This window comes from Halichoerus grypus, chromosome 2 (assembly GCF_964656455.1).
Source record: "Halichoerus grypus chromosome 2, mHalGry1.hap1.1, whole genome shotgun sequence".
Lineage (NCBI taxonomy): Eukaryota > Metazoa > Chordata > Mammalia > Carnivora > Phocidae > Halichoerus > Halichoerus grypus.
The window spans coordinates 164270461-164293729 of NC_135713.1; the positions used below are offsets into that span (position 1 = coordinate 164270461).

The 23269-nt window shown below is 56.6% G+C and overlaps 1 protein-coding gene across 3 annotated transcripts in view; it reads left to right on the forward strand.

Annotated features, from left to right (window-relative positions):
- Positions 1–19503, forward strand: part of RTN4RL1 (reticulon 4 receptor like 1) — a 68528-nt gene extending 49025 nt beyond the window's left edge. For all 3 annotated transcript variants that reach the window (XM_036091078.2, XM_078068071.1, XM_078068072.1), the window contains exon 2: positions 16402–19503. In XM_036091078.2, coding sequence (XP_035946971.1) covers positions 16402–17726 — 1325 coding nt within the window. In that variant the 3' untranslated portion in view covers positions 17727–19503. The remainder of the gene's footprint in view (positions 1–16401) is intronic.
- Positions 19504–23269: the final 3766 nt, after the last annotated feature.

Sequence of the window (23269 nt, forward strand, 5' to 3'; positions counted from 1 at the left end):
AGACCAAGAAGAGCAGCCAGCCAGGTAGGAGGAAAAAGGGCAGAGCCCTGTCTCTGAAGTCAAGAGAAGGAAGTGTTTCCCGAAGGAAGGGCCAGCTGTGTCCAGTGCTGCTAAGAGGGTGAGTGGATGAGGGAGTGACAACGAAGTCACTATTGGATTTGGCAGTATGAATGCAGGCCAGCCTGTCTGGTGCACCTGTGCTCGTGGATCATAGTCGGCGCTTCTTAAAGGTCGGAGGACTCGAGACAATGATGCTGTGCAGCGGGCAGCATAGACTGCCCAGAGCCTAGGGGTTTGAGCAAGAACCCAGATTTCACAGGGAAGTGGCTGAGGGGCTGTGACCACCCAACAGCCATTGCTGAGGGGAGGCTAGGGGAGGCTGCGGGAGGCTGCGGGAGCCCAAAGCAGCCCAGGATTGCAGTGCACCCACCGGCACATTTTCAAAGGGCCTTCCCTCTGCTCCTTTTCCCTTTTTCCTCTCAGGAGAGGTGATTCATATTTCAATACATTCCAGCTGAAAAAGGATCAGATTTTGAGCAGGTGGTAAGTCAGTACACGGAAATTTGATATATTTTGACTAATGCAGTTTGAAATTTGAAAACTGCAGACAATTTTATTCAAGATCCATTTTTATACCAACTCATTATTGGGGGAAAAAGGCAAGATTTCAGGTTTCCGGGGGAGGACATGTGAACCCAAGCCTGTCACCACCGAGCCCCCATTAAGCAGGCTTGACCTGGCCGGCTGGCCAGCACGCCTCCCACTGCTCCCATTTCTGCCGGAAACGCTTTCTTTAGCAACCGCTTTCAAGTGTCCCCCTGGGGTTACTAGTCCAATTTAATCTGACCTTCAGCCCCACCTCTGTCGCACCAACTCCAGCAAATCCCTGGGGCTGGCACTTAAGACAAGTTTTGTGATACAGACGATGGTCTTACACAGAATTTCCACTTCCTTTCCCAGCCGCCTTGTCCATTTCCCCAGCCTCGTGAGTGTGAGGCACCAGGAGAGAAAATAAATAATGAAGACAGGGGCAGGAATGAAGTTATTGGCAAGGGAGTAAGATACAGTTCGTGGGAGGTAGGGGAGCTGCCTGTTGGGGGGCCCACGGGGCAGAGGCTCCGGGAGGGCCTGTGAGAGAGCTCTCTCAAAAGAGACGTGTAGGGGCACCTGGATGGTGCAGTCGGTTAAGTGCCCGACTCTTGATTTTGGTTCAGGTCATGATCTCAGGGTGATGGGATCGAGCCTCACACTGGGCTCCGTGCTCAGCGGGGCATCTGCTTCTCCCTCTCCCTCTGTCCCTCCCCCTGCTTGTGCTCTCTCTCCCTCCCTCTCTCTCTCTAATAAATAAATAAACAAACAAACAAACAAACAAACAAACAAATAAATCTTTTTTAAAAAAGAGAGAGAGGTCTTGGTTTGAATCCTGGCTCCACCATCTTGGGTGAATCCCCACATTTTATTGAGCCTTATTTTTCTCAACCGTAAAATAATAATTTCATAATAATTTTTTTTTGGAACATTCAATGAGTGTATGTGATACCCCCGGCTATGAATGGTTCTGACACACGGGAGGGACTCAACACACATTCATCACCTTTGCTTCCCCGCCCCAGAGATCTCTCCATATGAGGCACACAGCTCTTGTCTCTTTTGAGTAGCTCAGTCTAGTTGGGAAGGCAAACGGGGAAGAGTGGGGTCTCTGAAAGTCCCTATGACTGGTGATCTTCTGGGTATAGAACTTAAGGCTCTGTGAGCTAAACTTTCTGGAAGGTGATTTGTCATCTTGCATCAAGGGGACTTTGACTCAACGAATCTGATTTAGGGAAAGGCTGAGAAATTCGGACAAAGCTTTATGCACAAAGATGTTCATTCCAACATTGTGTAGTTTAGCTGACTCTTTTTTTTTTTTTGAAGATTTTATTTATTTATTTGAGAGAGAGAGACAGAGATAGCTACAGAGAGCATGAGCGGGGATGAGAGGGAGAAGCAGGCTCCCTGCTGAGCAGGGAGCCCCACGTGGGACTCGATCCCAGGACCCTGAGATCATGACCTGAGTCCAAGACAGATGCTTAACCAACTGAGCCACCCAGACGCCCTGCTGACTCTTGAAAGAATCAATAAGAGGGGCGCCTGGGTGGCTCAGTCGTTAAGCATCTGCCTTCGGCTCAGGTCATGATCCCAGGGTCCTGGGATCGAGCCCTGCGTCGGGCTCCCTGCTCAGCAGGAGGCCTGCTTCTCCCTCTCCCACTCCACCTGCTTGTGTTCCCTCTCTCGCTGTCTCTCTCTCTGTCAAATAAATAAAATCTTTAAAAAAAAAAAAAAGGAATCAATAAGAACATTCACATGGCAATAAACCAAATGTATGAGGTCAGGTATGCAGTGACGTTCCCCTCTCCCTAGTCCCTGAGCTTCTAGTAGTCCTCCCAGGAGGCAACTAATATTACCAATTTTGTCATGGTAATCTATAACAGTGAAAAATGAGAAACAATCGAAATATTCCACAGATAAACAAATTATGGCTGTCCATACAGAAGGATACTCTGCAGTCTCCACACCGTTACCACACCGTTCTTCTGTTACTTAACTGTGTGTTTCCTCTGGCCCAGGCCCTCCGCATAGGCTGTTCCCTCTGCCTGGAACCCCACCTCCCCACCTTCCCAATGGAGTGCTTCTCAATCTTCAAACTCTCCCAGCCTTCCCACTCCCACTGCCAAGGGGAGCCCCCACATTCCTCATAGCTCCTTGGATCTCTCTCTATGGGCTCCTCTTTTCAGGGTGTGATTATATATGGATGGGACCATCTGATGAGTGTCTGTCTCAGACTGTACTCTCCTGGGGGTGGGGTCACTCTGCCCACCGAGCCGTCTCACTGTAGAGCCTCACATATGAAGGCACCTGGAGAGCTGCTGAATGGATGAATGGTCTAAGTTAAGCAGAAGACACGGGATACAGAGCTCATATACAGCACGATCCCAATTTTATTGCTTTAAATAAAATTTTATTTAAATTTATATGTCCCTACATAAATGAAGGAAGTACAGAGAGAAAGCACAGCAAGGCACTGCCGATTGTTGTCGAGGGTAACGGGATTGTGATGACTTTTCTTCCTTTTCACTTCTCTACTTTCCATGTTTTCCACAATTGGCAAGTATTATTTTAGAATTAAAATAAATGATGAAGAGTGGCTTTAAAGAAAAACCTTCCGGGGGAGCGTAGGGTTTGGGGCCCACACGGAGAAAGCCCATGCCACTTCTGCCTGGGTCAGAGCTCCCAGGCCTGTGGTCAGAGGCTGGAACGTGTGGCTGGCTGGCTGGCTGTCTGGAGGTCGGGCCCCGGAGAAAGCGCAGGGCTCAAGACAGCAGGGAGGAGGAGGCAAGTCAAGGCCTGGGGCCTGAGATTCCTAGACTCTGCAAGATGTCTTTTTTTTTCCTCCATGATTTATTTCCTTTATTAAATATTAAATGCATAAATCAAAATACAGTATGTTTAAGGTATAGAGAATAATAAAACTAACATTCCCTGAGTCCATTGCTCAGATTAAGACACAGAACACCACAAATACATTTGAAGCATTCCCTGCAGGGGTCTTAAGTGGCCAGTCAGGACTCTGCCGATGGGTCAGAAGAGAAAGTCCTTTGAGGCAAGGCCTGAAATGCCTCATAAACTCATTTATCCTCTTAGGCATGAGATACCTGGTGGCCTCTGGCTGCTAAAACTTATTGTATATCTACATCTACCCACAATAAGGCTGCCTCAGCTAAGGAAAGCACCTGGTTTCTTTGCTTTGGGCTCGAATTACATCAGCTAAATCATCCATTCATTCCTGCACTTTCCAGACATGTATGGATGAGCTTTGTGCACCAACTGGGCACCCCAGCAGTTCCACACCCCTGGTGTTGGAGGCAGGTGACTTTAAGAGAGTCATGAGTGCTTGGAGAGGAGGCAGCACTGAGGAGGGTGGGGGGTCTAACCCAGAGGGAACAGTCTGGGGAGGCTTCCTGGGACAGGTCCTGTCTGAGCCAAGCCATGCAAGTAGGTAAGTTAGACTTCTTTGATTGTAAGCAAGAGAAATCTAGGCTGACTGACTAAGCAAAAGAGGAACTCACTGGAAGGTGTGTTTGGGGCTGTAATTAAAAACCCAAATCAGGAATGTCTGGGTGGTTCAGTTGGTTAAGCATCCACCTTCAGCTCAGGTCATGATCCCAGGGTCCTGGGATCGAGTCTTATACGGGGCTCCTTGCTCCTTGCTCAGTGGGGAGTCTGCTTCTCCCTCTGCCTGCCGCTCCTCTGCTTGTGCTCACTCTCTCTTATAAATAAAATCTTTTTAAAAAAATGAAACTTAAAAAAAAAAAAACACCCAAATCACAATGGCTATAACGAGAATTATTGTGTCCTATAAGAAGTTTGGAGATCCCAGGATTGGTTGACTCCTTGGCTTAATAAGGTCATTATGATCCAGGTTCTCGCCATCTTTTCACTCTGCAGTCTTTGGCAAACTGGCTTTGGCCTTTAGGCCTTTAGGTTCCCTCATGGCCGAAAGATGGTGCGTGGGCACCAGGCATTTCATTCTCACCCAACCACACTCAGAGGCAGGAAGAGAGAACATCCCTTCCTTGCGTCCCTTTTCAAAAGAAGGAAGAGCATTGCCCCGCCCCCAAGTCCTTCAGTTGACTTTCTTTGTGTCTCATTGGTCAGAATGGAGTCACATGCTCCTATCTAAACCAATCACTGACAATGGAGTAGATTAATAGAGACTGGCTCCCTCCCACTTCTGGGGAAGGAGTCTAGCTCCTCTAGGGCGTACGGCTACCTGGTAGCTGAATGAAATCTGGATCTTGATAGCCAAGAAGCGGGGTGTTAGGTGGGCCGCTGCAGAAAGCAAATGGGACCCAAAGAAGAAGCTGAACAACCCCAGGTCTGGGCAGGGCAAGAACCAGGGTGGCTCTGGGGGTCTTGGTGGAAAGAACCATTAGGCAGTGTCCTCAGGATGGCCCCACCAGGGTGATGCAGCTCAAGCCGTGCTCAGCTGGAGGGACCTCACATCAGTGAGGATTCTTACTTGCAAGCAACAGACACACCAGCCTTGACTAATTTAAATAAAAAGCAGATCTATTTACAGGTAACTCACAGAATCTCCCAAAGGGTTGGGAGCTCCACAGACAGGAGCGATGCCCCAAACAAAGACAAAGACACTTCCAGCTCGTACGTCTAATGTTCCCGTCACAGTCACCGCCCACACTGGCTCTGCCACCATCCTTGTAAGCATTGCTCCCAGCTTAATCGCACCATTAAGTCCTAGTTCAAAGTCTGGGTTACAGGCCTTGCCCAGTCTTCCAGGAAGGATGAGAAAGTGAGGGCTTGACCTTTTCAGCTTCCACAGGGAGGGAAGGACTCATGTACCTAAATTGGGAGATCTCGCAAATACAGGAAGGGGGTTTAGCAGCTGGGTGGCCAAGAGGAGTGACGCATGTCCACAACACACTCTCCTGGAGGCATCTGGGGAAGACTGTGAGCTCGTGGAAGCCAGGAACTGGCTTCTTTTGTCCCCAGAGAAACTGGGTCTTTTGTCCCCAGAGCCCTCCTGGCACAGTGTCCGGCCCAGAGGAAGGGGAGGGGCGAATGTTTGCTGAGCGAATGCAGCTCTGTGAGCTGGGGAGTGACGCAGCAGACGTCATCAGAGGGGCCCGAGAGCCCCAGCAGTCCAGCGGGCAGTGAGGAGGACTTGGGCAGGGGCCCGGCGGGCAGTGGGCGCTGGAAACCTGTGTTTGCAAACGTGCAAATGTCTCATGCGACTGGGGTAGTTTGATTTCCCACCAAATGGAAGGCCTGCTTCATTCTGTCTTCTTTCTCCTCAAACTCCCACCCTCCTCCCTACCTTTGTTCCCAGCTAATGACCCCCTTTTACTTCAGGGAGACAAGAAGGCTGGGGTGGGGGGCACCTCCGTCATCTTGTCATTCGCACAGACCTGCGTCCCTCCCCTTGCCGCGGGAGGGTGTTCCTTCAGGGCTCTGGGCCTCCGGTCCTTTGGCCCTCCCACTCCTGCTGCTTCGGCTTCTTTCCCTCTCCCTCCTCCCAAATCACACCCACAAGCGTGCAAACAAGCTCTAGTTTCTTCCAGCTTTAAAAAGCAGACGACCTCCCAGGACTCCACGCCTCTCCGGGCGCTGCCCTGTGTCTCTGGCCCCTTCACAGCAAAGTTTCTGAGTGAGTGACCTCTGGGTGCTCACAGACACTGCTCCCTGACACCAGCACCCCAGGATTCTTCCCTGGCTGGGTGAGGACGGGCTGGGCCACGTGACTGACTCTGACCCATGATACACGAGCAGGAGTGCTGCTTGAAACAAAATCCCGTGGTGACCACGGCCTCTGTCCCCTCTGTCGTGAGACAGCCAGGGCTCTGGGTGGAGGATGTGTTCTCCACCCAGATCCCTGAGCAAGAAACCAGCCTCTGCCGTGAGCCACCGAGACCCTGGGGCCGCTGGTTACATTCGCATGCCCTAACCTGTCCTGGCTGACCCAGTGCTGTCTCCCCATTCACTCTTCCTCCCCCTCTAGAATGCATTCTGCCCCCCTCTTTCTCCCAGAAATGAACTTTCTGGCGTCACCAGTTACCTCCATGTTGCCAAACAACTGCACTTCATCCTCATGGAACGGAACTCTCCCAGCCCTCATCATGGCCAAGTCCACCTTCCTTCTTGAAACACTCTTGGCTTCCCTCACACCGGGCACCAGGGCTTTCCTTTGACATCGTGGCCGTTCCTTCTCCTTTACATTCCAGAATTGTGTTGCTGGAGGCCTCGATCCTGGTTCCCCTCTCTTGACAGGTGACCTCATCCTTTCCCACAGATTTAAATACCATCTCTGTGCCCGTGACTCCCAAGTGTGCCTCTCACCTCCAGTTTGGTACATCCACCTGCCACCAGTTAAACAGCCCTGTAAGGCTCCACAGACTTCGTGTGTCCTAAACTGAGCTCTTGTTGGCCCCTGAGCCTGCTTTCCCAGGCTCCTCCAGTCTCACTGTAGCCTCATCCTCTGGAGCCACCCCATGTCCCTCCCAACCCCTATCCCTTACACTGGTCCACTTCTAGGTCCCGCCAATTCTACATCCTAAACGTTTCTCATTCTGTCCACTGCTCTCTGAGTCCATGGCCCTGCGCCCCCTTCTGCCCCGCCATCCGTGCTCCAGCAGCAGTCCCTCAAATCCCGTCATGCTGCTCCCACTTCCGGCTCTTCCGTGGCTGCTCACCGTACCCAGAATTAGGTCCAAACTCTTCCACTGAGGCTTTCAAGTCACTACAAAGCCTGCCTCCTGCCTTTCTGACTGCATCTCCTGCCCTGCCCTTCTTCCCTCATCCATACTAAGTTTAGTCCTGTCCCAGGGCCTTTGCACCTGCTGTTCCCTCTGTTCTTTGGCTCCTTCCTTTCCTTTAGGTTTCAACTCAGGTGTCACTGCTCAGGGAGGCCCTTCATGAGCACACAAACTAAGGTCAGTCCCCCCATTTGTCTCAGTCTTTTTTTTTTTTTTTTTAAGATTTTATTTATTTATTTGACAGGGAGAAAGAGTACAAGCAGGGGGAGTGGCAGGCAGAGGGAGAGGGAGAAACAGGCTCCCCGCTGAGCAAGGAGCCCGATGTGGGGCTCGGTCCCAGGACTCCAGGATCATGACCTGAGCCAAAGGCAGTCGCTTAACCCACTGAGCCACCCAGGTGCCCTCTCAGTCTTTTTTTTTTTTTTTAATTTTATTTATTTATTTGAGAGACAGAGAGAGAGAGAGCTCGAGTGGGGAAGAGAGGAAGCAGGCTTCCCGTGAGCAGGGCGCCCGATGTGGGGCCTGATCCCAGGACCCTGGCATCATAACCTGAGCTGAAGGCAGAGGCTCAACGGACTAAACAACCCAGGCGCCCCCATTTGTCTCAGTCTTAACCCCCTTGTTGTGTCCCCAGTGTCTACCGCCGTTTGTCAGTTTGGTCTTGTCTGGTCCTCTGGCTTAATCATCTCCCTGCCGGAACGCGTAGGCCCCGTGAGAGAAGGAGCTGGGTCCTACTGTGGCAGCGCCAAGCACGGAGCAAACTTGCATGAATGAAGGAGTCAGGGGACAGGTTCAGAATGGGGTGACCAGGTGACCGATACCCCAGGTGTGAGTTCTGAACGCCTTTTGCAGACAGCAAGGAAAGGGTGCTGTTCCAGGAACTAGGAACAAGGGCTCCTGGAAGAGAGTTCTGCACCTGCTTCTCACAGGCTGGGTCCTATCTCCTGTTTTCTGTCAGCCAATGCCAGGGCCTTCGGGATTTGGTAGATCCCCACCCCTACTCTCTCTCCCTCACAACCCCTCAGCGACCCCCAGGCAGGCAGTAGACACTTGCCCCTGGGGACTGTCCCATGGCCACAGAGGTTCACCTGCCCCACCAAACACACCTAAGATATCACTCCAGTTTCAGTGAGCCTGTCTGGGTGCAGGTGGGTCCACAGTTTGCTGTGGTTCTGGGGGAGGGACAGTAGGCTCCAGGGTTTGGAGGGAGGAGGCAGGATGCAGAGCCTTCTCAAAACCTCTTGGGAAGGACTGGCTCTCAGAAGCCCACAGCCCTCAGCCTTGGGCTGCCACAGCCCAGATTCTGGGGCCCCCAAACCGAGGAGCAAATTTGAGTAACATGGAACACGTTTTATGAGCCCCAGAGGGGCCTCCCGAGGTGAAGGTAGAGCCCAAATACCTGGGGCATTCTGCAGAGAGCTGGCAACTCCAGATGGAGATGGATGGACTGGGAGGAAGGGCAAAGTAGAGAGGTCAAGACCCCATCCCCACCTGCGGTGCCCTGGGGGCAGCCAAGGCCTGGCAGGGAAGGAACTTGAACCTGGGTCTGAGCCCTGACTCAGTGTCTGATCTGTCAGGTCCCTCTGCCAGGCCTCTGGGGTCTGGGAGCACCAGGGTAGGGTGGGGTGAAAGCCAGGGTGCACCGGGGTTGCGGAGAGCACTGAGGGGGTGAGCAGCAGCTCCTTTGATAACAGTACCAGTAACACAATCATCACCCTTGGCGAAGGCTCTTCTTCAGCGCGCCCTGGGCTACGGTTCAAGGGCACAGCCTCACCGAGGGCTTCCAACACCCAGTACGGCAGGTGCTCGGCCTCCCAGTTCCTGGACTAAAAAACTGAGGCCTTGGAGGTTTAGTGACCTGCCCAGGTTGCCCAGCTGAAATGTGCTCCCAGTGGGGCTGCTCCCAAAGCCAGGCAGTACCCGGGTATAGAGCTGCTCGCACCAGCCTCCGGCATCCCACCCCCCAGAGGGCGCCCCGCAGCGAGGAGGTGGCAGATGCGGCTAGGCAAAGCTGGGGAGCCTGAGGTTGCTCCAGTGAGGCCCCCTGAGAGCTCGGCAGCCCAGTTAGCACGGCATCCCGGCCAGGCCTGTGCAGGGGGCTCGCCACGGCAGGTAAAAGCCAAGGACTGTTCCGGTAAGGGGCCACTTGCTTCCCAGCTGAGAGTGACCCTGGAGTAGGTACGTAATTGAGCGTGTCAGGAGGAGAGCGGGAGCTAAAGGCAAAGCCAGAGTGAGTGCCGAGATAAGACGGGGATGTCACAGAGCCAGGCCCCCTCTCTGGGCTGGAGTTCAGGGATGCTGCAGGAGGAAAGGGCCCAGGCTGCCAGCCCCCTTGGTGGCCTCCAGAGACAAACATGAGCTTGCACACACATGTGCATGTACTCAGATACTGCATACACATGCATACGTGGCCATGTATACACACACGGCTAAACACACAGTAGCACACGCGTGCACAGAGATGTCCTCAGATCCGTGCGCGCACACGTACACACGCGCGCACAGGCTCCGTGTAGGCCGGGCCTGCCTCCCGGGCTGCAGACAGTAGACTAAGGCGTGGGTGTCTAGAGAACACTCATGCTTCGTGCCTGCCTGTGTGTCCCATCCCTTTCCTGGGCCCAGAGAGTTTGGTTTTTGGAAGGATGGCACAGTCTTGGCCTCAGATAGGGTGACTGACTTGTCCTGGTTTGTTTGGGACTTACCAGTTTTAGCCCCGAAAGTCCCAAGTCCTGGGAAAGCCCTGAGTCCCAGGCAAAGCTGTGTTGGTCGCCTGCCCCTTGGACAGGCCTAGTGTGTAACTTCCCTTGCAGAGCCCTCCCCACCATCTGTCCCCCTATGATGGCCCAGGGGCCCTCGAGAGAGAGCCGTGGCCAAGGATGCTCTTACCGGAGGCCTTGGTACTAACAAGAACTGCTATGTTTATTGAGCACCTACTATGTTCCAGGCACCGTTCTAAGCCCCAGGGGCTCAGCGGGGAATGCACCAGACAAAAGCACTGTCCTCATGGAGTTGACACTCAGTGGGAGGGGACAGAAAAGGAACAAGATAAATAAATAAATGAAATAATTTATTAGAAGAGGATGACCATTAAGCGGAAAAGTAAAACAGGGATGGGCTTCTTCCCTATTTTAAATAGGCTGCTCGGGAAGGATTGGCTGAGAAGGTGACCCTGGGAGAGACCCGAACTCTGGGGTGAGGGCAAGGGCCTTGCAGGTATCCTGGGCAGTGCTCCAGGAGGAGGGAGCAGCCAAAGGCTGGTGGCAGGACACGCCCAGCATGTGAAAAAGAGCAAGAAGAGGCTGGGGTAGGGAGGAGAGGCTGTGGCCAGGGCCCCAGTAAAGACTGGAGGGTCTTGGGGCGCCTGGGTGGCTCAGTCGTTAAGCATCTGCCTTCGGCTCAGGTCATGATCCCAGGGTCCTGGGATGGAGCCCCGCATAGGGCTCTCTCCTCAGCGGGAAGCCTGCTTCTCCCTCTCCCACTCCCCCTGCTTGTGTTCCCTCTCTCGCTGTGTCTCTCTCTGTCAAATAAATAAATAAAATCTTTAAAAAAAAAAAAAAAGACTGGAGGGTCTTACTGAGCACGATGGGGCCAAGGAGGGTTTGAGCAGAGGGGTCACGTGCTCTGACTCAGACTTGTGCTGCTGTGTTAGCCGACATGTAGGGGCAAGGGTGGGAGCCCGGGGACCCCTCGGGAGACTGTGGCAATAGGCCAGGTGAGAGATGATGGGGGCCCTGGCTGGGCTGGTGGCCGGGAGACATGGGTGGATTCTGGGTACATTGTGAAGGTGAGCGCACAGGACTCCTGGCAGACTGGGTATGAGGTGAGAGAGAGGAGTTGGCATGACTCTGAGGTTCTTGCCTGAGCCGCCAGAATGAAGACGCTGCCTTCACCTGAAGCGGAGAAGATGCGAAGATGCTTGCAGAGGAGGCGGGGGGGGGGGGGGGGGGTGGTGGAGGAGCTGCAGCTCACCTTCGGACAGGCTGCATTTGAAGGATGGAGATCTAGAGCGGCGAGTGGATCACAGGCATCTGCAGCGGGGGCCGAGGAGGGAAGCCCAGCCTCTCTGGGCTGGCTTCCTTGTCTCCAGGGCTGGGCCAGGCTGGGGTGGGGGGACACTTCAGAAAGTGGTGTGTGCTTGGGTGTGGCCTGGAGGGACCCTGCCAAGTGGCCTGGGGCGCCAGGAGCTCTGTGAGCTCAGCCAGCCTGGCCCGAGGCTGTTCTCTGACCGCCGGCCGAGCCATTTGGTTAGCATCGATTGGCTCAGAGAAAAGCATCTGGCAAGGCTGGGGCGGGGGTGGGGGGGCTGGGCCTGTGTGGAGGGAGGGGGCCTGCAGAGCCAGAAGGACTGGCCACATGACTGACAAGTCTCTGAGGCTCAGAGAGCCCCACGGACTTGCCTGGGGGCCTTCAGGGGATTCCAAGCCATGGGGCTGTCCCTGCACAGGTGTAGGGAGAGGTGGTCAGGAGGAGGGCTGAGACCGCGGGGCCGGGGAGGGCTGAGTGGCCGTCCGTCCGATGATGAGCCGATGAGGCTGGCCTGCCTGCCCCTGGCAACTTGGAGCTCCTGGATTTGAAGTCAGGGGTGAGGCCTGTTCCACCACCCTCTTCACCAGCTGTGTGGCCTCAGCCAGCCTCTCTCCCCTCCTCCCACCCCACCCCCCCACTGTGCCTCATTTCCTCTTGGATGGTGTGGTGGTGTGAGGGTTCCGTTAAAGAACCTGGTCCGTGATTAGGACTGGGTCCTCCTCCTTGGTTAGCTCCGTCCTGCTCCCAGGGTGGGCAAGCTGCAGGACCCCTGCCACTCTGGCCATCTGGCCTGGGACTGGAGCAGAGGTCCTGCCAGTGCTGGTTCCCCTGGGGACCTCTCTGGCCTCCCCAGGCCTGGGTGTCCCCAGCCTCGCAGAGCTGGTGTTACAGCTTCTTTGGGAGCTCTGGCTACTTAGAGGCTGAGAGAAGAGGAGGTCTGGGGTAAGATGGGGGCACACGGCCTGTTTCCCCACCTCAGTGCCTTTGCATATCCTGTGCCTTCTGCCTGTTATGCCCTTCCCACCCATCCCGCCAGGTCCAGCCCCACAGGCCCATTCATAAGCACATCTGGGGTTGCTGAGTAGACTGGGTGAGGTCTACTCGCCCCCTCCCCCACAGGTTCCTGCCCAGCAGGTGCAGGGTTTTGGGATTTGCGGGAAGGAGGACATGGAAACAACACAGTCTCTACTGTGTATTCTCTATGCTAGCAGGGGAGCAGAAGGCTTCCTGGAGGAGGCGGCATGGGGCGGCAGGGACCTTCCCTGCGCTTCCCCTTACACACACACCCTTAGGTGCCTACTCTGGGCCCCAGCACCTGGCCAGACTGCCTAGGATTGGGGGCCCCCTATCTGCTAATGAACCCATGAGGGCTTGCGAAGTTCATCCCCGGACTCCTCCCTGCCCTAGCACATTGGACACTCCAAGACTCAGGGCAAGTATTGAATGGAGGAAGGAAGGAATGAGGCTGCAGAGCCTCAGGTGAGCTCAGATGTGTGGGAGGCCAGGAGGCTTGGGAGCAGCCGAGCAGTCAGGTGCATGCCCCTGGAGGAGAGGAGGAGGAGAGCGTGAGGAAAGGGGGATGAGGCCCAGCCTTACTTTCTTCAGCCGCCTCAGGCAGAGCAACCCCCGCCCCACGCAGGAGAGGGCTGAGGAGGCGGATGGGAGGGGGTGCAAGGCTCCTCCACGGAGCCCGGCTGCTAATTTGCCATCTTAAGGTGCGCGGCAAAGGCACCCGCCTCATTGTTGGTACATTCATCAGGCCATCAGTGGGGTTGGGGCCCCCACTGGCACACAGAGGGGGCACAGGAGGAAGAGGTGCAGCGACCAAGCGCCAGCCTCCCTGGGAAGAAACCCACAGGGTGACGATCCAGGATCAGCACACCCATTGGCTTGAGCACGGGTGCCAAGGGCGGGGGAGTTTGGCTGGGAGGGCTGGTCCAGAGCCTTGGAGATGGGACCAGCTTCTAGGGTGGAGAAGCAGATTCAGCGGAGACCCACTCCAGTGCCCCGTGGAAGGAGGCCGAGGTAGTGCAAGGGCAGCTTCCCTGGCCTGGATCCCTGGCATCTGGGCAGCACTGAAGGATGGAGAGCAGCTCCTAGCGGTTGGCTGGGATCCCTGCCTCCTTCGGGGTCCCTCTCGTAGGAAGGACATTGGGGGGTTCCTTCCTGGATCCTGCCTTTACCCCACACACCCGCCAAAGTGTGTTCACAAGCTGGCTGCTCAGCCCATGCCTAGATTTTTGGGCATTTGTTTTTTTCATCCAAGCTGGGGTCTCTGCCTGGTTTCCCTGTGCTCCGACATTCCCTGGCGCACCTGTCTAAGGGAGGTTATGGCTCTCCTTGGGGCCCCCAGCTTCCCTGGGAACACTTCCGAGAAGCCCAACCCCAGGGCCTCATGGAGACATAGGCCACAACAGCAGGAGGAAGGGTTGTCTGCCCCCATCCAGGTCAGGGGGGCAAGAGAACACCCCCACCACACAGTAATGCTGAGGATCAGAGGAGAGCAAGCAGAAGCACTTTGTAAACTTCATAAGCTGCACAAATGTCGAGTGGTATTAGTGCTGAGCCTGCCACAGCTTACCCCTGCCCCCATGGTTGGTGTCTCTCTGCTGCCAGACATAAGGGCAGGAAAAGCCTTTTTCTTTGCGGCATCGCCCCCCGCCCCGGGTCTGGTGTGGTACTGTGTGTCCCACAAGCACCTGTTTGTGACTGTGGCCTGGTCCCCTTCAGCACAGTGAGTACTGTGAACGCCCTTGAGCTGGGAGGGGTCCCCTGGGCCCCCCCCAATGGCAAGGTGGGGGCCGCTTCCCTGGGGCAAGGTTCCTGGGAGATGGCAGCCTGGGCAGAGGTGAGGAGTGCCAGCGAGAGAGGGGCAAGGGGTGTCAGTCTCTGTGGAAGCTGCAGCCAATGTGGGTTGGGCCCTCCTCCCACCCCTGGCTTTCGGAGGCTCAAGGCACCTGGCAGGCTCCCGGAGAGTCAGCTGGGGCTTGGGGTCCAGGCTCCCAGCCCCTCACACTCTTGCTTCCCCCTGCACAGCTGGGAGCCCCTGCCAGACTGAGGTGGGCAGTGGGGGCCTGGAGGTCAGACCCGAGCCTCCACGTGGGGCACGCTGGCAAAGAGATCGTGTCCTACCCGTGTTACAGGGAGGGAAACTGAGGCTTAGCCTGCAGGCTGTCCAGTGGTCACGATGACTGAAGACACTGCAGGAACCACCTAGAGCGTGGCCCGGCCCGGAAAGGGTCCTCACAGCTGCACAGCCGCCGCCGCCACCGAGGTCATAATTGCTCTGAAATCGCAACCGAACCCAATTATGCAAAAATGAAGTTATATGCGATGATTTTTATGTTGGAAACGTTCGGTGGAAGCCGGGTGATTACAGGGGGACGGGAAGCAGCTGCCGCTCTCTGCAAGCCCGTAACTCCCAACAGCTGGGAGCTGTCACTTATTTACGATGCCGTTTCTGCCAGGAATGAGGGGGTGGCAGTGGTGGCTAGGCCTGCCCGAGACAGGCCAGGAGGCTAGGCCAGCAGCAGGCCTGGGAGCCTGGCCTAGTGGCCCGGGTGAGGCCGGGAGCAGGCCAGTCTGAGAGTGGCCGGGAGTCTTGGTTCTCTCCACCTGCTTTGGGCAGAGCCGACAGCAGGAATCAGCTGAGCTGCCCCAGGCCCCGGCCTCCCCCGAGAGGCCCAGCTGGCCAAGCTGGAAGGGGCGGGCAAGAGGCCAAGCCCGGGCAGGGACGAGATGGCTGCCTGGCCCTGCAGGGTGGGGGTCTACCGGCCTGGAGCCTGTCCTCACTCGCCGGCGCGCCCGCCGGGCAGCCTGGGGCAGCTGCGACCCTGGAAAAAGGCAGGTAATGATGATCGTCTATAATGAGGACGCTCCGATAATGAGCACGGGGCTATTATGTGACCACAGGCTGGACACATCCGAAAATAAATTATTTTAAGGATCCATTAACGAATGCCTAATTAATGCCCAATTAGAGGGAAGCTACAGAGGAAATGCTCCGGACAGTTGAGAGGCAAAAGGCCTGATTTGCAACCACAGCCTGGGAGCACACAGCCTGGGAGTGAGGTGCGGGGAGGGGAGGGGCCGGAAGATGGACCCGATGGGGGGCGGCCCAAGCCAGGCAGCCCTGGTGTCTCCCCCAGTCCTTCACACATATGTCCCCTTAGCACATCTTCGCAGCTCCGCAAGGAACAACTACTACTATTTAGAAATGAAGAAACTGAGGCCCAGAGAGCTATCACATATTTGAGGACACAGAAGGCACCCATAAATGAGACATAATGAGACATCTTTTGAGCTGAACTTTGGTGTCTCGCATGCATGCTTTGTCATTAAGAATACATAAAAAGGGGCACCTGGATGGCTCAGTCGTTAAGCGTCTGCCTTCGGCTCAGGTCATGATCCCAGGGTCCTGGGATCGAGCCCCGCATCGGGCTCCCTGCTCGGCGGGAAGCCTGCTTCTCCCTCTCCCACTCCCCCGCTTGTGCTCCTGCTCTCGCTATCTCTCTCTCTGTCAAATAAATAAAATCTTAAAAAAAAAAAAAAGAATACATAAAAAGACTCCTCAGGCCTCCATATATTTACTTTGTTAGACCAGGAGTCTGAAGCACTACCCGCTCATGTGCTGTTAAGGGAGGGACAGAGCCGGGACGGGAACCAGAGGCTGGGCGCCGCGTCCATGGGTTGCGACGCCCACCCCAGCAGGGCGGGCCGAGCCTGGGGGCGGGGCTAGGGCTTAGGGGCGGGACTGAGGGTCCGGCGCGCGTCCCCGAGCTCTCCTCGCCGCGGGGACTGCGGAGAGACCCCTCCTAAGGGGCGGAGCGCCAGAGCGTTGTCTCAGGCCGGGTGAGGGCCCCGCTTGGGCCCGACCCCCGCCTTCCTCCCCGCAGGAGCCTCCCCCAGGGGGCTGCCATCCCAGACGGCCGAGTTGGGCACAGCCCGGGACAGAGCCCGGCCGAGGGGGGAGGCGCGTCCCCCAGCCCCGCAGCCCGTCCGTCCCCGCCTCCCCTGGCCGAGCCTGACCTGGCTGTGCTCTCTCTCCCCCCCGCCCCCCCGCCAGGGTGCTGTGTGGAACTGTTGCTGCTGCTGCTGGCCGGGGAGCTGCCCCTGGGCGGCGGCTGCCCGCGGGACTGCGTGTGCTACCCCGCACCCATGACGGTCAGCTGCCAGGCGCACAACTTCGCCGCCGTCCCCGAGGGCATCCCGGAGGACAGCGAGCGCATCTTCCTGCAGAACAACCGCATCACCCTCCTCCAGCAGGGCCACTTCAGCCCCGCTATGGTCACCCTGTGGATCTACTCCAACAACATCACCTTCATCGACCCCGGCACCTTCGAGGGCTTCGTGCACCTGGAGGAGCTGGACCTTGGCGACAACCGGCAGCTGCGGACGCTGGCGCCGGAGACCTTCCAGGGCCTCGTGAAGCTGCACGCCCTCTACCTCTATAAGTGCGGGCTCAGCGCCCTGCCCGCAGGCGTCTTCGGTGGACTGCACAGCTTGCAGTACCTCTACCTGCAGGACAATCACATCGAGTACCTGCAGGACGACATCTTTGTGGACCTGGTCAACCTCAGCCACCTGTTCCTGCACGGCAACAAGCTGTGGAGCCTGGGCCAGGACACGTTCCGGGGGCTGGTGAACTTGGACCGGCTCCTGCTGCACGAGAACCAGCTGCAGTGGGTCCACCACAAGGCTTTCCACGACCTCCGCAGGCTGACCACCCTCTTTCTCTTCAACAACAGTCTCTCCGAGCTGCAGGGCGACTGCCTGGCACCCCTGGGAGCCCTGGAGTTCCTCCGCCTCAACGGGAATGCTTGGGACTGCGGCTGCCGGGCGCGCTCCCTGTGGGAATGGCTGCGGAGATTCCGGGGCTCCAGCTCTGCCGTCCCCTGCGCGTCCCCCGAGGCGCGGCAAGGCCAGGACCTGAAGCTGCTGAGGGCCGAGGACTTCCGGAACTGCACGGGGCCAGCCTCCCCGCACCAGATCAAGTCGCACACGCTCACCACCACCGACAGGGCCGCCCGCAAGGAGCACTACCCGCCCCGTGGCTCTGCCAGGGACAGGGGCCACCCGCATGGCCACCTGCCCGGCTCCCGCCCAGGCCACCGGAAGCCGGGTAAGAACTGCACCAGCCACAGGAATCGCAACCAGGTGTCCAAGGCGGGCACCGGGAAGCAGGCCCACGAGCTGCAGGACTACGCCCCTGACTACCAGCACAAGTTCAGCTTTGACATCATGCCCACTGGGCGGCCCAAGAGGAAGGGCAAGTGTGCCCGCAGGACCCCCATTCGTGCCCCCAGCGGGGTGCAGCAGGCCTCCTCGGGCAGTTCCCTGGGAGCCTCCCTCCTGGCCTGGATACTGGGGCTGGTGGTCACTCTCCGCTGAGGACCTGGGGCGCCAGCACCCAGCACTGCCACGTGTCCACCAAGGAACAGAATCTCTTTTCTTTTTTTTAACAAGTGGAGGATCTGCTGGGTTTCAGGCAAAGGCTGGTAAGGTCTTCGGCTGCTGTCTGGGCCCTGCCCGGTGGATTATAAACCCAAAGTGTACAGCCCCAAAGTGGGAAGGGATTAGCGAGCGCATCACACCCAGCTGTCCAGCCAGGCCCTGCCGAGCGCCCACGGACAGCATCCATCCAGCAAGGTGGTTAAAGCCCGCAAAATGAATCCTTCATTAGCAACAATGGGACAGTGCCCCACAGGAGCTGGGCTCTGTGGAATCGGGGTCATTGGAGAGGTCTGAAGGGCCCCCGCCATCCCTGGAGGAAGCAGGACTCAGAGGAGAAGAGCCGAGGCTCACCCAAGAGGCTGGGTGTCCCAGCTGTCTGGGAGCACAGAAGCAGGTGGTATTTTGGCTCTTGCCTGAGGCCACGGAGTCTACCTGCCCTCACTCCGACCCTCAACCCCTCCCTCGGGGGTAACGCCTCTCGTTCCTGATGTCTCAGGCAGCCCTGGCAGACCCAGGCCCAGCCGCTGGGCTCCAAGAACCAATTACCAAAGGAAAGATCATCAGAGGCTGAAATTCAGCACTGCATCAAGTGCAGTGAGATTCTCACAGGAGGTGCAGTTTTATAGCTACGTCCACTTATATATATACACACTCTCCACATATAGATACACACAACTGCCCAGGGCCCCGCCCCCCGCCCCCCCCCAAACTGTATGTCTTCTCATGTTTATAAACTATACGGAGAACTATGAACTAAGGATTGTATTGGTGATTTCTAGCAAGAAAAGAGTTACAGGGTTTTTGTCTAGAATCCCAACCTGGCAACAACAGTCCTCGTTGTAACCTGTGCTTGCCAGGGCCTAGGGCAAAGGGTCAGTGGGAAGGGCCAGAGAGAAGAAGGGGAGGCAGCAAGAATCACTTCAGGGGACCAATCTTCTTCAATGTTTAGAGCATCACCTTGTTTTTATATGCAACGCAAGTCCGGCTGCCGCCCCAGAGCACCCCATCACCCCCACTGTACTAGGTGTTGTCAGGGCCAGAAGCGAGAAGCAGCTCATTGGACATCAGGGAGCCAGGCCCTGGGGACGGGCTTCACGGAGAAGGGGACGGAAGGGGCTCTGGGTCTTTTTTGCCGACGGGCAGGCAGCATCCACAGTGTCAGCCCAACAGGCTGGGCAGTGTCATCAGCCTAGCGTTTTTGCCAGCGACGGTCTGGACAGGCCAGGGAGACTCCGGGCATGAGCCCAGGCCTCCAGCATGGCTCAGCTGCTGAATTTTTCCTTGAGGCTCTTTGATGGCCATCCCAGCAAGGGTCCTGTGTAGGCGGCAGGAGGGAAAGCATCAGGTGGCCTTAGCAGAAGGGGAACAAAGAGGGCATTTCAAGAACCATCTCAGGCACTTCTGCATTACGGAGGCCGCATCCCTCCTGGCCCTTCTGAACACGCCCAGGGACGGGCAGAGGTGGCGGAGGGGGCCAGACTCAGGGGTCAGGAGTGGAGACGTGCCGGGCATGGAACAGGCAAGCCCAGAGAGGGGACAGTGGCTCCAGTCAAGGTTGGCCATGCTGCCGGCCAGGGTCCCGGCAGGCGCAATCTCCTCTGAGCTTTGCACAAACCTGAATTCCCCACCAGAGAGGATGTGTGTGAGGAGCAAGAAACACCGAATCCAATCAAGAGAGGAAAATAATAATAAAAAAATTTCTCTTGGAAAAGAACCCTGTTTCTCATTTCCTAACCCTGCATTCCTGAAGTGGTGGCGGATCGCAGGCTTTTGTGGGGTGGGCGAGCCTGGCCGGGCACAGCACGTTTGTTGGTGGGAGGAGCCATATGGGGCAGGGGCACACTGACTCACTGGGATGCATGTGTGCACACGCGTGCGAACACACACACACACACACACGCACACTTGTTCTCTGTGCTAGGATTCTTCCCTCAGCCTCACAGAACATGACTCACTTCCCACAGCCTGGCTGTGCTGGGTCGGCCCAATCTCTGCGGCTCTCCCTGGAGCAGGCTGGTCCTGGATCCTTCCTGGTCTGTTCCCAAGAGCCTCATGCGCAGCAGCTGAACTGTGGATTCTTAGGGGGCTCAGGAGTGGCTGGAAGGGAGCTGCTGGTTCCTGGGGCCCAGAGGGGTTTCCAGGAGGCCAGGGACCCACCCAGACGGCAGCAGAGAGGGTCTGGAGGCTGCACCTGCTTCTCCTGCTTCAGAGAAACGAGGCAGTTCTCCAGATAGAGAGGGGAGGGCTGGGTTTCCAGGCGCGGCTGAACAAATCTGCCTCGGTACAAGGCTTGAAACCCGCACTAACGGGAGTGCGGGGAGTGCAGGGCCCGCAGAGCACAGTGCGCGCTCTCCCAGGCCGGTGCCAGGGCCCAGCTGTCCCTTAGAACCCGAGGACGCTGTCCTGTTGTTGATTTCATGTCCAACGTTAGACAGCAAAGCCCTCCGTGGGAAAGTCAAGAGTCCAAGCGCTTTATTAAATTTTTTTTAGAAGACTTAGTAAGTCCTGTAATATGAAAGTGAAATGTCAGTACAAGAAATGCTAATGTTTTATAAATGATCCGCTTCTGTCAAGTGCAGCACAGTCTCTGGTTGCCGACTGTTTTTAGAGGCGAGGTAGAGGGGCCCAGGACACCAGGTGTATTTTTAGCAGCTTTCTCCTCTAAGAGGTAGAGGGAATGAAAGCGGCTCTGTTGTGGATGACATCACTTGTCACTTGGCAGTCCACATGCTACGCAGGAACGATGACACCATTGCCCAAAGCACCAGAGCAAGTTGACAAGTCAGGGGCTAGACCTCCCTGGTCACCAGACGCCGTGTCCCTCCTGGGTGGGTCAGGCCCGGAGACATGGTGGGTCCTTGCCCCTGGGAATCCTGTCCTCCTCCTTTGTTCCTAATGGGGCCAGCCCCTCTGCCGTCTTTGCTCTCGGCTCTTTCCCTGAGCCCTGGGATAGAGCCGTCTCCTCTTCTCCCTCTCTCCCCTCCTGCCACCCAGCAGTCCACTCTGGGTGGGGGGGTGGCCTGTGGGAGGGGCTGGGTGGCCACTGGTGGTCTCAGCGGCTCATCACAGAAGCTCTTCCCTTGACCCCAGAGCTCAGTTGCCTCTTTACCCTTCAACACTTGCTGATCAAAGGCCTATATGTGCCTGCCACTGGCGCAGGCTCTGGGGACATAGAAGTGGGAAGATGTGCCTCTCCTGTAAGGAGTTCAGGGCCTGGATGTGGAAACAGGAATGAGATTGGTGCCTCTGTTAGTGCCCACCCCGCCCATCATGAGAAAGTCAGCTGGGGTGAGGACGGTCCAGGAGGACTTCCAGAGGAGGTGACACACAATGGCTCTAACAGGATGAGGAGGTGGCCAAAGAAGAGTGTGGGGAGTATTCGAGGCAGAAGGCTGGAGGGTTACAGCGGCACCATGCTGGTTTGGGGTACCAGCAAAGCGCTGTGAGTTGAAGACTGGGAATCCTATGGGGAGAGGTGTGGGAGGCGAGCCTGGCAAGAGGAAGGTTGGGGGGAATCCTACTCAGGGACTTGGACTTGACTGCGCAGTGGAGGTATGGCCCCCTCTGCGGTCTTCTTCCCTACCCCACACCCCCAGCATCTCTCCGAGCACGTGTCCTCCACTCGTGGCGTGCTTGCCAATGTTCCTCAACAGTGGGTTTCATCATCCTAGCTTGCCTCTTCTGCTCAGCCAGATCCTTCCCTTGTGCCAGCACGCCGGAGCGCTCCCTGGAAATCTGCCTGGGCCACAGTCCCATTCCCAGACACCTGCTGCTTCCAAGCCCGGAAAGTACCCCATAGCCGGTTTGTCTTCCGTGCTCCCTCCTTTCCGATCCACGCAGGGCTCAGCCCTTGGCCCCTCCCTTGCCTCCAGGCATGGCCACCTCTAGCTGTGCCCACTTCGGCTGACCATCAGCAATCCCTAGAACCCTCCACACAGCATCTCCCCCTTTTTATTCTCCTGCTAGGGGCTGTTCATTACCAGGGAGCCAAGAATCCCATTTAGCAAATGTTTACTTGTCACCTAACTAATCACCCAGCACTCTGCCACCATGGCGAATGCAGTTCCAGAAGGCCTGTTGGCAAGTTTGAGAGAGCCAGGGCATGGGGGGCAGGAAAGCTTCTTGGAGGACAAGAGGCAGGGCCCAGGGGTCAGAGAGAATACGTTTGCTGGGAGGGCTCCCTGGAGCCGGCAGCAAATCTTCCCTCCTAGTCTCACCACCTCCCCAGGCTGTCCCCAGCAGTCCCTGGCCAGAACTCCCCTCTGGGACCCAGCTCCTCAGGGCCCTACTCCACACAGACCCAGACGATGCCAGCCTTTCTCTGTGCACATCCTTTGATTGACTGAGGTGCGTGTAGCTTTCGATGGGGTCCGGGCCAACACGTGTTGCTCAGCCTGCTGACCCAGCCGTGGTGACATTCTGGCTCATCTCCTCCCAGTCTGGCTCTCTGGACTCACCTTCCTCAAGTAGGAGTTTAGCATGTCAGCCGTTACTCCACCCTGTGTCACCAATCCCCCACTATCAGCTCGTAATGGGCCAATTTTCTTATACCTTCTGTCTACTTGGAAAATATCTCCAGAACCCTTTGATTGTGCATTAAAATATCCTTCACAGCTCCATGCTCGATATCTCTTTCTGCTCCCCTAATTGTCCCTTTTAACTCACCACGCTTTCGGAATAAATCTCGCGGTCTCCCCTTTGCAGGCTGTTAATAAATACAAGCTCTAAAAAAATATACATAAACATCTATTGTTGGCTAAATAACTCACCACACAATCAAAAAGGCAGGAACAAAAGGGAGGCTCAGTGCAAGGCGTGCCCCTGTACCTTCTCCCTCAGGCTGTCCTCGCCTGTCTCGTTCAAGGGGGCCGCTGGACTCAGGGAGATTTATGGCCCTAAAATGTCCCCCGGGTGAAGGGACCAAGGATGCCCCGGACGCAAAGCGAGTGGCTCCGGTGCCATGTTGACAGGCCTCCCTGTCAACGAGGGAGAGAGGAGGACAAAGGAGAGGGAGAGAGGAGGACAAAGGAGACCCCTGTGTAGGGAGCCGTGGCTAATTCAAGTGGCGTTTCAGTGGGCTGGTCCACAAGGCCCCTTACCTCCAAAAGAAGTGGGTCAGCCTCCTCCAAGACACGGCTCCAGCCTGCCCTGATGCGGCCTGACCCCATCTCTCTCCTTTCAGCTCTCATTTCTCAGTAGAGCCGGGAGTTTCTGAGCCCCGGCGGGGAGGGCAGGGCTGTGCCTTATTGTGTCACGGGTTTCTGTGTGCGCACACTGCTGGCACGCCTGAATAGCCGAATTTGACACGACCGCTGCAAGATCTGCTTGGGTCACAGTGCTTTCCAAATTGCCTGCGACTCCACGCCGCCCCTCCTCTTTCACCCAGGCGTCTCAGGGCAGCCCGGCCAGCCACGGCTTCTGCCGCTCCCTCTCAGGGCCTCGGGAAACAGAGAGGAAGCGAGAGATGCACGAAACCCTTC